Source organism: Ylistrum balloti, unplaced genomic scaffold (genome assembly GCF_031769215.1).
Source record: "Ylistrum balloti isolate Yb309-2 unplaced genomic scaffold, AGI_CSIRO_Ybal_v1 Utg370298, whole genome shotgun sequence".
Lineage (NCBI taxonomy): Eukaryota > Metazoa > Mollusca > Bivalvia > Pectinida > Pectinidae > Ylistrum > Ylistrum balloti.
In genome coordinates this window covers 205,417-218,251 of record NW_026782224.1, presented here as the reverse complement: position 1 = coordinate 218,251, position 12,835 = coordinate 205,417, and the positions used below count along the sequence as shown (strand labels likewise).

The 12,835-nt window shown below is 37.5% G+C and overlaps 1 protein-coding gene across 5 annotated transcripts in view; it reads left to right on the top strand.

Annotated features, from left to right (window-relative positions):
• LOC132553145 (C-Jun-amino-terminal kinase-interacting protein 4-like) overlaps positions 1-12,835 on the top strand; it is an 88,507-nt gene that overhangs the window by 44,107 nt on the left and 31,565 nt on the right. For 3 of the 5 annotated variants that reach the window (XM_060217364.1, XM_060217361.1, XM_060217360.1), the window contains 7 exons: positions 735-785; positions 3,057-3,285; positions 3,881-4,057; positions 5,891-6,068; positions 6,486-6,689; positions 7,852-7,896; positions 12,205-12,282. In XM_060217364.1, the coding sequence (XP_060073347.1) occupies positions 735-785; positions 3,057-3,285; positions 3,881-4,057; positions 5,891-6,068; positions 6,486-6,689; positions 7,852-7,896; positions 12,205-12,282 (962 nt within the window). The remainder of the gene's footprint in view (positions 1-734; positions 786-3,056; positions 3,286-3,880; positions 4,058-5,890; positions 6,069-6,485; positions 6,690-7,851; positions 7,897-12,204; positions 12,283-12,835) is intronic. The other 2 variants (XM_060217362.1, XM_060217363.1) reach the window with 2 other exon arrangements.

The window sequence follows — 12,835 nt, the reverse complement described above, 5'->3', positions numbered from 1 at the left end:
TGAAGGAGTAATTGGATTTTGCCCAAATTTTGTCTGAAGCATTCTTACTTTTAGTGAATCAATTTTGTACAAACTTCGAGTCTCGTCACCCTGAGGTGGGGCTTAATATAGAAAATAAAGCAAATTTTCAAAATCCTACCTTTCCTGTTAGATTGATTTGGTCTGAAGTATGAATGGTGTGGCTGACCCCAGAGGGACAAAGGGTTGGGGGTCCAATAGAAAAATGGATATGTTGTGAGTTGTCTGTTTAGATGTTTAGAATTCTTTTCCTCTAGTTTTAATGAAGCAATTTCAGCCAAGCAAAAGCCAGGTGAGCAATACATGCCCTATTGGCCTCTTGTCTTTAAATGTTCTGAGGATGTAAAACAAAAAACAAACCCTCTATGTCCACGAAGATCTTAATACTTCATTCCTGTTAATGTCACATTTCTGTTATTGTCATGATTTCATTTAACATTTTTTTACACTATATCTATGTTGATATTACTTAATATTCTTTACTGTTTGTATTGTTTATATTATGGGAATATGGATATAATGCTGCAGAAAATCATATTGTAGAAAAAAAAACATAAAATTCAATTACCATTTTGACTTTTGTAAAGTCATACATATAATCTATCTGTCTACACTTCCCAGTAATGCATGTTCACTATGCACTGTTCTTTATGATTTTATTTTTTGTTGTGTTACACATGTTTTGTTGATGTGGAGATGTCATCGTCCATTGTCAGGTCCAGTAAGATTGAGGATATACTAGAGGAACCTGTCTTGACTCAGCCAAAGTAGGTCGCCTCACTCTCGGGTAATGGGCTGTGGGATATCGAGTGTGTTAATTTCTATATATGATTTTGTTGTTTATTTACATTTCATTTTCTGTTTGATAAATGATTCAGCATGTTTTAGAATTATTTTCAAGTGAAAGTCTGTTAATTGTTAATTATTTGGAAAGTCTTTATCGTTTAACTACCCTGTAATAACTGTAACTACACCCAGTACCATTTGTTACCATATTATAAGTTAACCTATTGTGTTAAGCTCATTGTATCAGCAGTATCATTACATTTGTATCCTTGTCATGTCACCAGAGATACAGATTGAGAACGTTGCCCGTTTAGATATTACATTAGCCTAATAGAATGTTGTTTTCACAGGTGTTTGCAAGGTATCTAAGTTATGATATAAAAAGAATCTTACCTTTGTTTCCATTCCAGATAATATTCATAAAGCATCAGAAATTTGAGATTTTAGCTCATCAGAATCTTTGTATATAAAGAATTCTGAAGACTTATTTCATGAATCTAAAATGAAACTGAAACCTCTGTTTATGGTGAAATATTAAATCTGTAGATGTGTTTAGGTTGGATACTCAGGGTCAGTTTTTATGCCTTTGCTAGATGAAGGCAGAGCATATGGTATAAACTGTTGCCGCCGATGGGTCTCGATCCTCTGTGGTAGGAGGGGTGGGGCCCAATAGAGGACAAAGAAGAAATTCTTTAAAATCATTGTCCTCCTGCATGAATGATTGCAGTCTGTCCCAATTTGGTCTTTTTTGAGTAAGGGATGGGATCCAATAAATTAGAGCAAATACTTTTAAATCCTTCTTCTACTGGAATAATTCACTTTTGCCCAAATTTTATCTGAAGCATCCTTGGGTGAAAGAACTTTTGTGTAAAGAGTGCATCTTTACCCCTTTTGAGCCTTCTAGGTTAAATAGAAACAAGTTCATTAATGATGTTCCCCTCCTGATTAGCAAAGTCTTCAGTTCAGTGATTTAGTTAAAAGTCAAGTAAATTGTATATATATTAGTGCTACATAGGTAGAATCATTGGCCATGTATTTGTGCCTCGTCAAAGAATGTTTCATAATTCGGATTGAAGTCTTGCTGCTTTACAGTGTCAAAACATTGTTACTCTATACTCCAGGCCCCAGCTGCTCAATGCTTTGTTAGAGTTAACCAAAAGTTAGTGAAAAATTTCAAATATGAATTACACAAAATTAGGAACATTTTTATGAATTCGTAGATTTGTGGCGAGAGATCAGATTGATATGTTAGATGTTATTTTCACTGTGAAATTCTTTGTTTCATCAGAGGCAACGATAGAAATTTTTCACTAACCACCAGTCAACTTTAACCATGTTTTGAACAGTAGGGGCCAAACTGCCTTGTAGTTTATTAACTTTCTATAGAGCCCTAACTAATTAGATGTTAACCTCAGGAACTCAATTGCTGGGTTATGGTAAAATGAGGTCTCCACCCCTTTACTGTATTCAGATGAATATTTACATTTAAGAATGTTTGATATCCAAATCTTCTGAATTATGAACTCATAACCTGTTTCTAGACATGAAATTATGAACAAAATTATGTGGAGAATTTGACCCAAGGCCTGGCCTCAACTTACAGGGTTTTGTGCCTGTGTCATAACCAAGAATGTCTTGTTAAACACAACTATAAATATTTAAATATAGATCTCAGCCACTTTGAGGCATCCTTGGCTCCACTGACCTTTGGATAAATCTTTGGTACCATGACCTGGGGATCGATCCATGATTCTGTGAACCTTAGAAATACTCCTTGGTTCCGTTTACTTTTGAAACAATAATTGGTTCCATGACCTTGGAATCAGTCCTTGGCATCGTGACCTTGGGACCAATTATTGGTTCCGTTTATTTTTGAAACAATATTTGGTTCCATGACTGTGGGATCAGTCCTTGGCATCGTGACCTTGGGACCAATTATTGGTTCCGTTTATTTTTGAAAAAATATTTGGTTCCTTGGGCCTTGGGATCAGTTCTTGGTTCAGTGGACCTTTGAACCAATCTGGTTATTTAAAATTCTGCCCCTGTTGTTAACATAGTTTCCAATGAAGTGGCGTGGGGATAAAAAAAATTGAATTTTGTATAAAAGATCAATATTCTTCAGTTGACGCCAAGAGATGGGGCCAAAGTTGAGAAATATTAACTAAATACAATGATCATATGAAGATAGTGATTTGCTTAGATATATTCATTACAATATCATGTTTGTATATACTAATATTGTCTTGGTATAGAATGTCAGAGAAAGCCAAGAAGGAACGAGAAAAGGAGCGTCGTGAACAATACAAACAGGTACGGGCTCACGTGAAGAAAGATGATGGACGACTTCAGGCCTACGGGTGGAGCTTGCCTGCTAAATTTCAGCCTTCACTTCCTAACAGGGAGACACCTTCAAAAAGTCACGTCCCTGTTCCTGTGCCGGTGTACTGTAGACCGCTGTTTGACAAGGAATCTGGTCTTAAGGTAAAAATCATGTCCCTCCGCTCTCACCTGTGTACTGAAGACCGCTGTGTAAATAGAAGCTCTGTGTAGTGCTGAAATTTACTTTTATGATTGCTGTTTTATCAGGATTTTATTTTTCAACGGTTTGAAAGATGGATAAAAAAATAATCAATAAAATGATACATGATCCTTTTCATGTCTACCATTTAAATAGAACATTCTTTTAGATTTTGATAAAACTACAAAAATAAGTTTTTGAAAAAAGTTCAACATTACATCCTGGTTTGACAGTAATTGTTGATAAAACTGGGCCTTCATAAACAGTTATTACAATGATATATAACATCAATATTAATTCATACAGACACAGGCAACTTACCTTGCCATTATGTGGTTCCTGACCTCTGCCCCTTGCCCTTTCAACCTTTACATTTACCTTTACCTCGAAAATGTGTTATGGATGGAATTTACCAATGCTATCTGCTGTCTCACACCTCTGAATGCTTTCATCTGAAGTATGTTGCGATGACCTCTGACCTTTATCTCTGTTATCTGATGTCCGATACCCCTTCCCACTGAAAAGTGTTGGTATTGACCACTAAACTTTGCTGTACAGATCTGGTGTGCTGTAGGAGTAAACCTGACAGGAGGTCAGACAAGAGATGGCGGCTCTGTTGTAGGGGCTAGTGTGTTCTATTCCAACCTGAGCGGAGCCAACATGATTGAGGCAGAGAAGAGTTCCAAAAAAGACAGCAGTAAGGATGAAGTGGAGCGCCTAAACCAGGAGCTCAAGGTAGGCAATTTCCTTTCTCACTTAGGGGAGTGTTCCATGTCAACCTAAACACCAGGAATTCGAGGTAAGGTGTTTCCCAAAACATTAAGGAGAGTGTTCCATATCACCCTAAAAACCAGGAATTCAAGGTAAGGTGTTTCCCAAAACATCAAGGAGAGTGTTCCATATCACCCTAAAAACCTGGAATTCAAGGTAAGGTGTTTCCCAAAACATCAAGGAGAGTGTTCCATATCACCCTAAAAACCAGGAATTCAAGGTAAGGTGTCTCCCAAAACATCAAGGAGAGTGTTCCATATCTCCCTAAAAACCTGGAATTCAAGGTAAGGTGTTTCCCAAAACATCAAGGAGAGTGTTCCATATCACCCTAAAAACCAGGAATTCAAGGTAAGGTGTTTCCCAAAACATCAAGGAGAGTGTTCCATATCAACATAAAAACCTGGAATTCAAGGTAAGGTGTTTCCCAAAACATCAAGGAGAGTGTTCCATATCAACATAAAAACCTGGAATTCAAGGTAAGGTGTTTCCCAAAACATCAAGGAGAGTGTTCCATATCACCCTAAAAACCTGGAATTCAAGGTAAGGTGTTTCCCAAAACATCAAGGAGAGTGTTCCATATCAACATAAAAACCTGGAATTCAAGGTAAGGTGTTTCCCAAAACATCAAGGAGAGTGTTCCATATCACCCTAAAAACCAGGAATTCAAGGTAAGGTGTTTCCCAAAACATCAAGGAGAGTGTTCCATATCACCCTAAAAACTTGGAATTCAAGGTAAGGTGTTTCCCAAAACATCAAGGAGAGTGTTCCATATCAACATAAAAACCTGGAATTCAAGGTAAGGTGTTTCCCAAAACATCAAGGAGAGTGTTCCATATCACCCTAAAAACCTGGAATTCGAGGTAAGGTGTCTCCCAAAACATCAAGGAGAGTGTTCCATATCACCCTAAAAACCTGGAATTCAAGGTAAGGTGTTTCCCAAAACATCAAGGAGAGTGTTCCATATCACCCTAAAAACCTGGAATTCAAGTTAAGGTGTTTCCCAAAACATCAAGGAGAGTGTTCCATATCAACCTAAAAACCTGGAATTCGAGGTAAGGTGTCTCCCAAAACATCAAGGAGAGTGTTCCATATCACCCTAAAAACCTGGAATTCAAGGTAAGGTGTTTCCCAAAACATCAAGGAGAGTGTTCCATATCACCCTAAAAACCTGGAATTCAAGGTAAGGTGTTTCCCAAAACATCAAGGAGAGTGTTCCATATCAACCTAAAAACCTGGAATTCGAGGTAAGGTGTTTCCCAAAACATCAAGGAGAGTGTTCCATATCAACATAAAAACCTGGAATTCGAGGTAAGGTGTCTCCCAAAACATCAAGGAGAGTGTTCCATATCACCCTAAAAACCAGGAATTCAAGGTAAGGTGCTTTGAATTAGTACAAGTGATCCACTATCATACTATTTTATATATTGCAGTAGCACCATCCAATAAATGTGTATGATACAAGAGAGAAACTCCTGTAGGAATTTTGAAATGGGTAGAAGTATTAAATCATCTACCTGTTAAACATCGTAAACTACTATACATGTAGTGGGATTATCAGTTACTTCAAATCTTTCCTGAATCCTGTAGAAGATGCTGTCCTTAGTCCTGTTGTTCTCTGTGTCGCCATGTCTTCTGAGGAAAAATGGCTTCTTGTTTGCATCAGATTTTTAAAATAACTGAAAAAAATCGCAGCCCAGGATAATCCCATAGATGTAGGTCTTCACTGAAATAGCATTTTACACAGTGTTAGTACACAGGGACATTGATTAACCGTCTTTATTTGTTAACTCTGTCTAGGAACATGAGAAGAACCTGAAGGATACCGAGAAGGAGCAGTTATCTTCCTTTGTATGGATATGTACCCAGACCTCTACCTGTAGTCGGGTGTCAGTTATTGATGCTAACAATCCAGGCGATATTCTGGAGACATTCCGAGTGTCAACATCGCCAATCCTGTGTATAGCTAGTGTTGCTGGTAAGAACACTCAAGAGACATTAAAATGTAAACATTGTGGTAAAACAACTTCAAAATCTTCTTAAAATCTGAAATTCCTAGGTACACCATGTTTATTCAGTGAATATTTTGCTATTGATGGATGGAGAGAAAGAGAAACTCTTGGTAATGTGTTGTGAAACTTTTATCTTAGCTTTTAAGATTACTTATGTGACATATTATAAAAACACTATCAGGAAAAGTCCAGTGATATTAAGGTCTAGTAGTATTGCAGTGATCAAATGTGTGACTAATTTTTATTGAGATAATAAGGAAATTTTTCCCTTTGATAGCTGACATTGGCCAAAAGGTCACTTTGACCTTTAACTTGATTTAGCAGTAGCTCTGGATTTTGTTTGAACTTTGACCTATCCCAGCTACCATTTGCATATTTTATAGGTGCCCTTGAGTCAGACTACAGGGTGGATGAAGAAATCCTGAAGGCTGAGTCCTATCCCCAGTACAAACCTCCACCTGAGCCGGACAATCTTGCTACGTCTGTGACTGACAGTGGCATTGGAGGCATCACCTTGGTCCAGTGTGCCACAGGTGGGGCAGCAGGCTCTCCAAACACGTCGCCTGTGGGATCCCCTCACAAGTCTGGTAAAGTAACACATACCTTTTAATATATCACACAATTAAGTCCAGTATACCACAGGGGAACAGCAAGCTCTCCAGACATGTCACCTGTAGGCTCCCCTACCAGTCTGGTACAGTAACACATACCTTTTGATATATCACAGAAAGCTCTCCAGACAAATCACCTGTAGGCTCCCCTACAAGTCTGGTACAGTAACACATACCTTTTGATATATCACAGAAAGCTCTCCAGACAAGTCACCTGTAGGCTCCCCTACAAGTCTGGGTAAAGTAACACATACCTTTTGATATATCACAGAAAGCTCTCCAGACGAGTCACCTGTAGGCTCCCCTACAAGTCTGGGTAAAGTAACACATACCTTTTGACATATCACAGAAAGCTCTCCAGACAAGTCACCTGTAGGCTCCCCTACAAGTCTGGTACAGTAACACATACCTTTTGATATATCACAGAAAGCTCTCCAGACAAGTCACCTGTAGGCTCCCCTACAAGTCTGGTACAGTAACACATACCTTTTGATATATCACAGAAAGCTCTCCAGGCCAGTCACCTGTAGGCTCCCCTACAAGTCTGGTACAGTAACACATACCTTTTGATATATCACAGAAAGCTTTCCAGGCCAGTCACCTGTAGGCTCCCCTACAAGTCTGGTACAGTAACACATGCATCTGTTACATATCTTAGTCCTGTATACAACAGTTAGAGTAGCAGGCTCTCCAAACAGGTCACCTGAAGGCTTCCCACTCAAATCTGGTACATTAACACATATAATACATCATACATTGTGGTCCAATGTGCCATTGTAATCACTAAAATTAGACTGCTGGTGCCCACAACATACACATTGCTCGACTAAGTGATCTTTTCTCTTCTAATGTAGCTATTAGTGGTAAACTATCTTCAAATAATTTTTTTAAAGATAGCTTGAGACCAAAGTTTTGCAGCAGAGAATTGATATGTTTGAACTATCTTTTATCACAAGCATTAAAATGTTATCATATATTATCATTCCATTACAATGAATTTTGTCTGTTTGCTATCATCAAGGTTAGCTGTTAAGTTTGTTTTCTGTGTTTTTCAATGTCATTGATGACATCACTGTTTTTCTGTTTGGTGTCTGTGTGCTATGATCAAGGGGAGATAAATGGCGTTTTTATGTTACAGATGGTGATAGTTTGTCAGCTGGGGGTCACAACTTGTCCAGCAGTGGTATGTATCACCTCACCATTCTCACATCACTATCTGTACTTCTGTATCAGGCTAGTTGCCTACACATCTCACAACAGCACTGAAAACATACAGAATATGGCAATTCTAATTTTAGAAATCTGAAATTTTCTAAGAATTTATCTTTATAGGGCACAAAAGCAAATACAAAAGTAAAACCAAAATAATAGAAAAAATTGTGAGACTGGTTAGAAATAAATAGAAATGATAAAAATAAATCAATAAATTCTAAAAACCTTAAGCTGCCAGTTTTTCAGCAAGATATGCTTGAGCAGAAATGTACTAATTCCAAGCAATTTGAAAAAATATCACATGTAACATTACAGTAGAAGTATTACCTGTCCAGTAGAGGTTTATAAGTCAATTTTTCCATGCTAGTACTTCTTTCATATAACTAGTTACTCCCTCATTTCCAGCTAGCTTTATCTGCAGCATTTTTTTTGTAGTTTTAAATGAAAAGAACTGTATTTATCCTTTGATAATCATAGGGTCCCAACGTAGAAAATCTGCCTCAAAGTGACGGAAGGGCTTATTTCAGGTTACCTGTCATTCAACATCAGGGGATGGGCTTACTACAGATTACATCTCACTCAAAGTCAGGGGGTGGGCTTATTACAGGTTACCTCTCACTCAATGTCAGGGGGTGGGCTTATTACAGGTTACCTCTCACTCAAAGTCAGGGGGTTGACCTATTACAGGTTACCTCTCACTCAAAGTCAGGGGTGGGCTTATTACAGGTTACCTCTCACTCAAAGTCAGGGGCTTGACTTATTACAGGCTATCTCTCACTCAAAGTCAGGGGGTTGACTTATCACAGGTTACCTCTCACTCAAAGTCAGGGGGTTGACTTATTACAGGTTACCTCTCACTCAAAGTCTGGGGGTGGGCTTATTACAGGTTACCTCTTGCTCAAAGTCAGGGGGTTGACTTATCACAGGTTACCTCTCACTCAAAGTCAGGGTGTGGGCTTATTACAGGTTACCTCTCACTCAAAGTCTGTGGGTGGGCTTATTACAGGTTACCTCTCACTCAAAGTCAGGGGGTAGTATTATTACAGGTTACCTCTTGCTCAAAGTCAGGGGGTGGGCTTATTACAGGTTACCTCTCACTCAAAGTCTGTGGGTGGGCTTATTACAGGTTACCTCTCACTCAAAGTCTGGGAGTGGGCTTATTACAGGTTACCTCTCACTCAAAGTCTGTGGATGGGCTTATTACAGGTTACCTCTCACTCAAAGTCAGGGGCTTGACTTATTACAGGCTATCTCTCACTCAAAGTCAGGGGGTTGACTTATCACAGGTTACCTCTCACTCAAAGTCAGGGGGTTGACTTATTACAGGTTACCTCTCACTCAAAGTCTGGGGGTGGGCTTATTACAGGTTACCTCTCACTCAAAGTCAGGGGGTTGACTTATCACAGGTTACCTCTCACTCAAAGTCAGGGGGTAGTATTATTACAGGTTACCTCTTGCTCAAAGTCAGGGGGTGGGCTTATTACAGGTTACCTCTCACTCAAAGTCAGGGGGTTGACTTATCACAGGTTACCTCTCACTCAAAGTCAGGGGGTAGTATTATTACAGGTTACCTCTTGCTCAAAGTCAGGGGGTGGGCTTATTACAGGTTACCTCTCACTCAAAGTCAGGGGTTGGGCTTATTACAGGTTACCTCTCACTCAAAGTCTGGGGGTAGTATTATTACAGGTTACCTCTCACTCAAAGTCTGGGAGTGGGCTTATTACAGGTTACCTCTCACTCAAAGTCTGTGGATGGGCTTATTACAGGTTACCTCTCACTCAAAGTCCGGGGGTGGGCTTATTACTGGTTACCTCTCACTCAAAGTCTGGGAGTGGGCTTATTACAGGTTACCTCTCACTCAAAGTCAACAGATGGATCTCTCAAACTTCATATGTAGGTTCCCCTTGGTCTCTAGTTGTGCCCATGTAATTTTAGGACTGATCAGATTAAAAAATGGCCAATAGATGGACATCTTAGATTTTGAAAGTTTGTTGTCACTATTTCTTGAGAACTACACCATAGATCTTTCTTAAATTTCATGTTTTATGCTTTCCTTGATTCCTATTTGTGCCTGTTTGATTTTGATGCTGATCAGAAAAAACCAAATGGCCCACAAGTGGCCATCTTGGATTTTGACTACTCTATAGATCTTTTTCAAATTTCTTGTGTACGCTTCTTTAAGTCCCTGGTAGTGCCTGTTTGAGTTTGGGACTGATCAGAAAAACAAAATGGCTGACTGGCAGCCATCTTTGATTTTGCTTTGTAAAGATTGTTATTGCTATTTCCTAAGAAGTACTGAATGAATATCCCTCAAATTTCATGCTTATGTTCCCTTTGGTCTCTTCTTGTGCTCGTTAAAATGCAAATAAAGATGAAACAATGGCGGGTACCAAGATCCCTCTGGGATCTCTTGTTACATGACACCTCTCACTCAAAGTCGAGGGATGGGCTTATTACAGGAGTATGAATTGTTTACAAGCTGTGGGGTTATGGCCAGACTCTAGGTTGAATATCATGTAGAGTGCTCAAGCCAAACTCCTACATGACCTTTAGCAACCTGCTTCAAACAATGGTAGATATGAACAATCAGGTGAAATGATAGATGTATAGATTGATGTCCTTTTATGTGGGTCAAATGAAGAATAGTGAATATTTAGGAGGACAGAGGACAAAATTGGCACTGCTAGAATATTTACATTATACAGCAAGGAAAAAATTAAAACAGGTCACAACCAGCCCTGGGTGTGTGACCAAAAAATTAAAGGTGTAGGGCATTACAGACAACATGATTGACCCTTAAAACATAACCTAGAAATAATAAGATAACACATTGTTTGTCCCTCACTGATTCTTGGAAAGTTACAACTTTTCAGTACTACAATATGTATTAAATGATATAAAATAGAGTTCTCCCTGTTACACTGAGGATCTGTAAGTCACTCTACTGTGTAGTAATATATCATATATCTTTAATTATAACTTTTAATCTCTCATTATTAATAATTGAATCAAATTAATGCATTGCAGTCTTGTCCATGAATGATTTTGGTTCATAACAAAATTTGTTAACTAATTTTCATGTTTATGGTTTCAAAAAAAATGTACAGAGTGCAGAATTTGTTAACCGATTTTCATGTTTATGGTTTCAAAAGAAATGTACAGAGTGCAAAATTTGTTAACTAATTTTCATGTTTATGGTTTCAAAAGAAATGTACAGAGTGCAAAATTTGTTAACTAATTTTCATGTTTATGGTTTCAAAAGAAATGTACAGAGTGCAAAATTTGTTAACTAATTTTCATGTTTATGGTTTCAAAAGAAATGTACAGAGTGCAAAATTTGTTAACTAATTTTCATGTTTATGGTTTCAAAAAAAATGTACAGAGTGCAGAATTTGTTAACTTATTTTCATGTTTATGGTTTCAAAAGAAATGTACAGAGTGCAAAATTTGTTAACTAATTTTCATGTTTATGGTTTCAAAAGAAATGTACAGAGTGCAAAATTTGTTAACTAATTTTCATGTTTATGGTTTCAAAAGAAATGTACAGAGTGCAAAATTTGTTAACTAATTTTCATGTTTATGGTTTCAAAAGAAATGTACAGAGTGCAAAATTTGTTAACTAATTTTCATGTTTATGGTTTCAAAAGAAATGTACAGAGTGCAAAATTTGTTAATTAATTTTCATGTTTATGGTTTCAAAAGAAATGTACAGAGTGCAAAATTTGTTAATTAATTTTCATGTTTATGGTTTCAAAAGAAATGTACAGAGTGCAAAATTTGTTAACTTATTTTCATGTTTATGGTTTCAAAAGAAATGTACAGAGAGGAATTTATATTTTCCTCTGAGAGTCCCTAAGGAATGGCGATGCATTGATTTGATCATTACAACATTGACTTTCTGGTATAATCCAGCTATACTGGCAAATGAGTGTTTAAGTATAAATAACCTTAGCATAGGCTAGACTGGATCTTTTGTACTATATTTAGAAGAACATTTTTCTGCCTGAATTTCTCAATGGAAATTCGTTTCTGAGCTGATTGTCTCAGAATCGATTTTTGCTATTTCAGTCTTCTTTTCTTATTGGAATTATTTAATGTGGAAATTTTTCTTTGAAATATTTAGACCTGAAATAAAAACAAAACAAAAAACAAAAAAAATTTCCGAAAACCTGGTATTGTTGTTAATCATTATTTAAAGGCACTTTGGTGTTGAGAAATGATGGCATGGTTGTGGTATTCACTAACCTTATTCTCTGTGCATTTTCTGCACAAATCACAGAGGAGAAACTAGACACAAGTGTGGAACACAAGGACAAGACCGACACAGAAAGTCTCGTCTCTGAACGTAGCTACGAAGGTGAGGATTGGGCGGTGATGTATAGGGGCTTGTTGTGTTTGTCTAGTACTAGATATTGCTTGTCTGTACATAAGAAATCAATATCGTCAAGCCAACTGCCTTGGTTTTTAATGGTTGAATTATGAAAGGCTTGATAAGCGAATCTTGTGTTTAGCTGAAATAAAATCAGAAAAAGTGGGCTGAGATGGAATAGAATAAGAAAAAGCAGTCTGTGTGTCTATGAAACCTCTCTGTCAATTAAGTATGTGATCTCTGGATTAAAAAAGTCCTGAGAAGATAGTGTTACAACAATTTCCAGTCACTAGAAATTTTCAAAATCATTGTTATGTATTAGACTCAATTTATAAAGGATGAAAATGAATGAAAATGTCTTTTCCTCAACAGACCTGAAGGGCATTGCTGCCTTTCTATACGGTTACAGGTGACAGAAAACTCCAAATGTCCTGTCACTAGGTTGCTTGTCACATTAATTTCTTGTTGCAAGATTTGTAAGAAATCTTTGGCAGCTTTAATTGTAAAACATCACTGGTGGATTATTTTGCTACAGGAATGT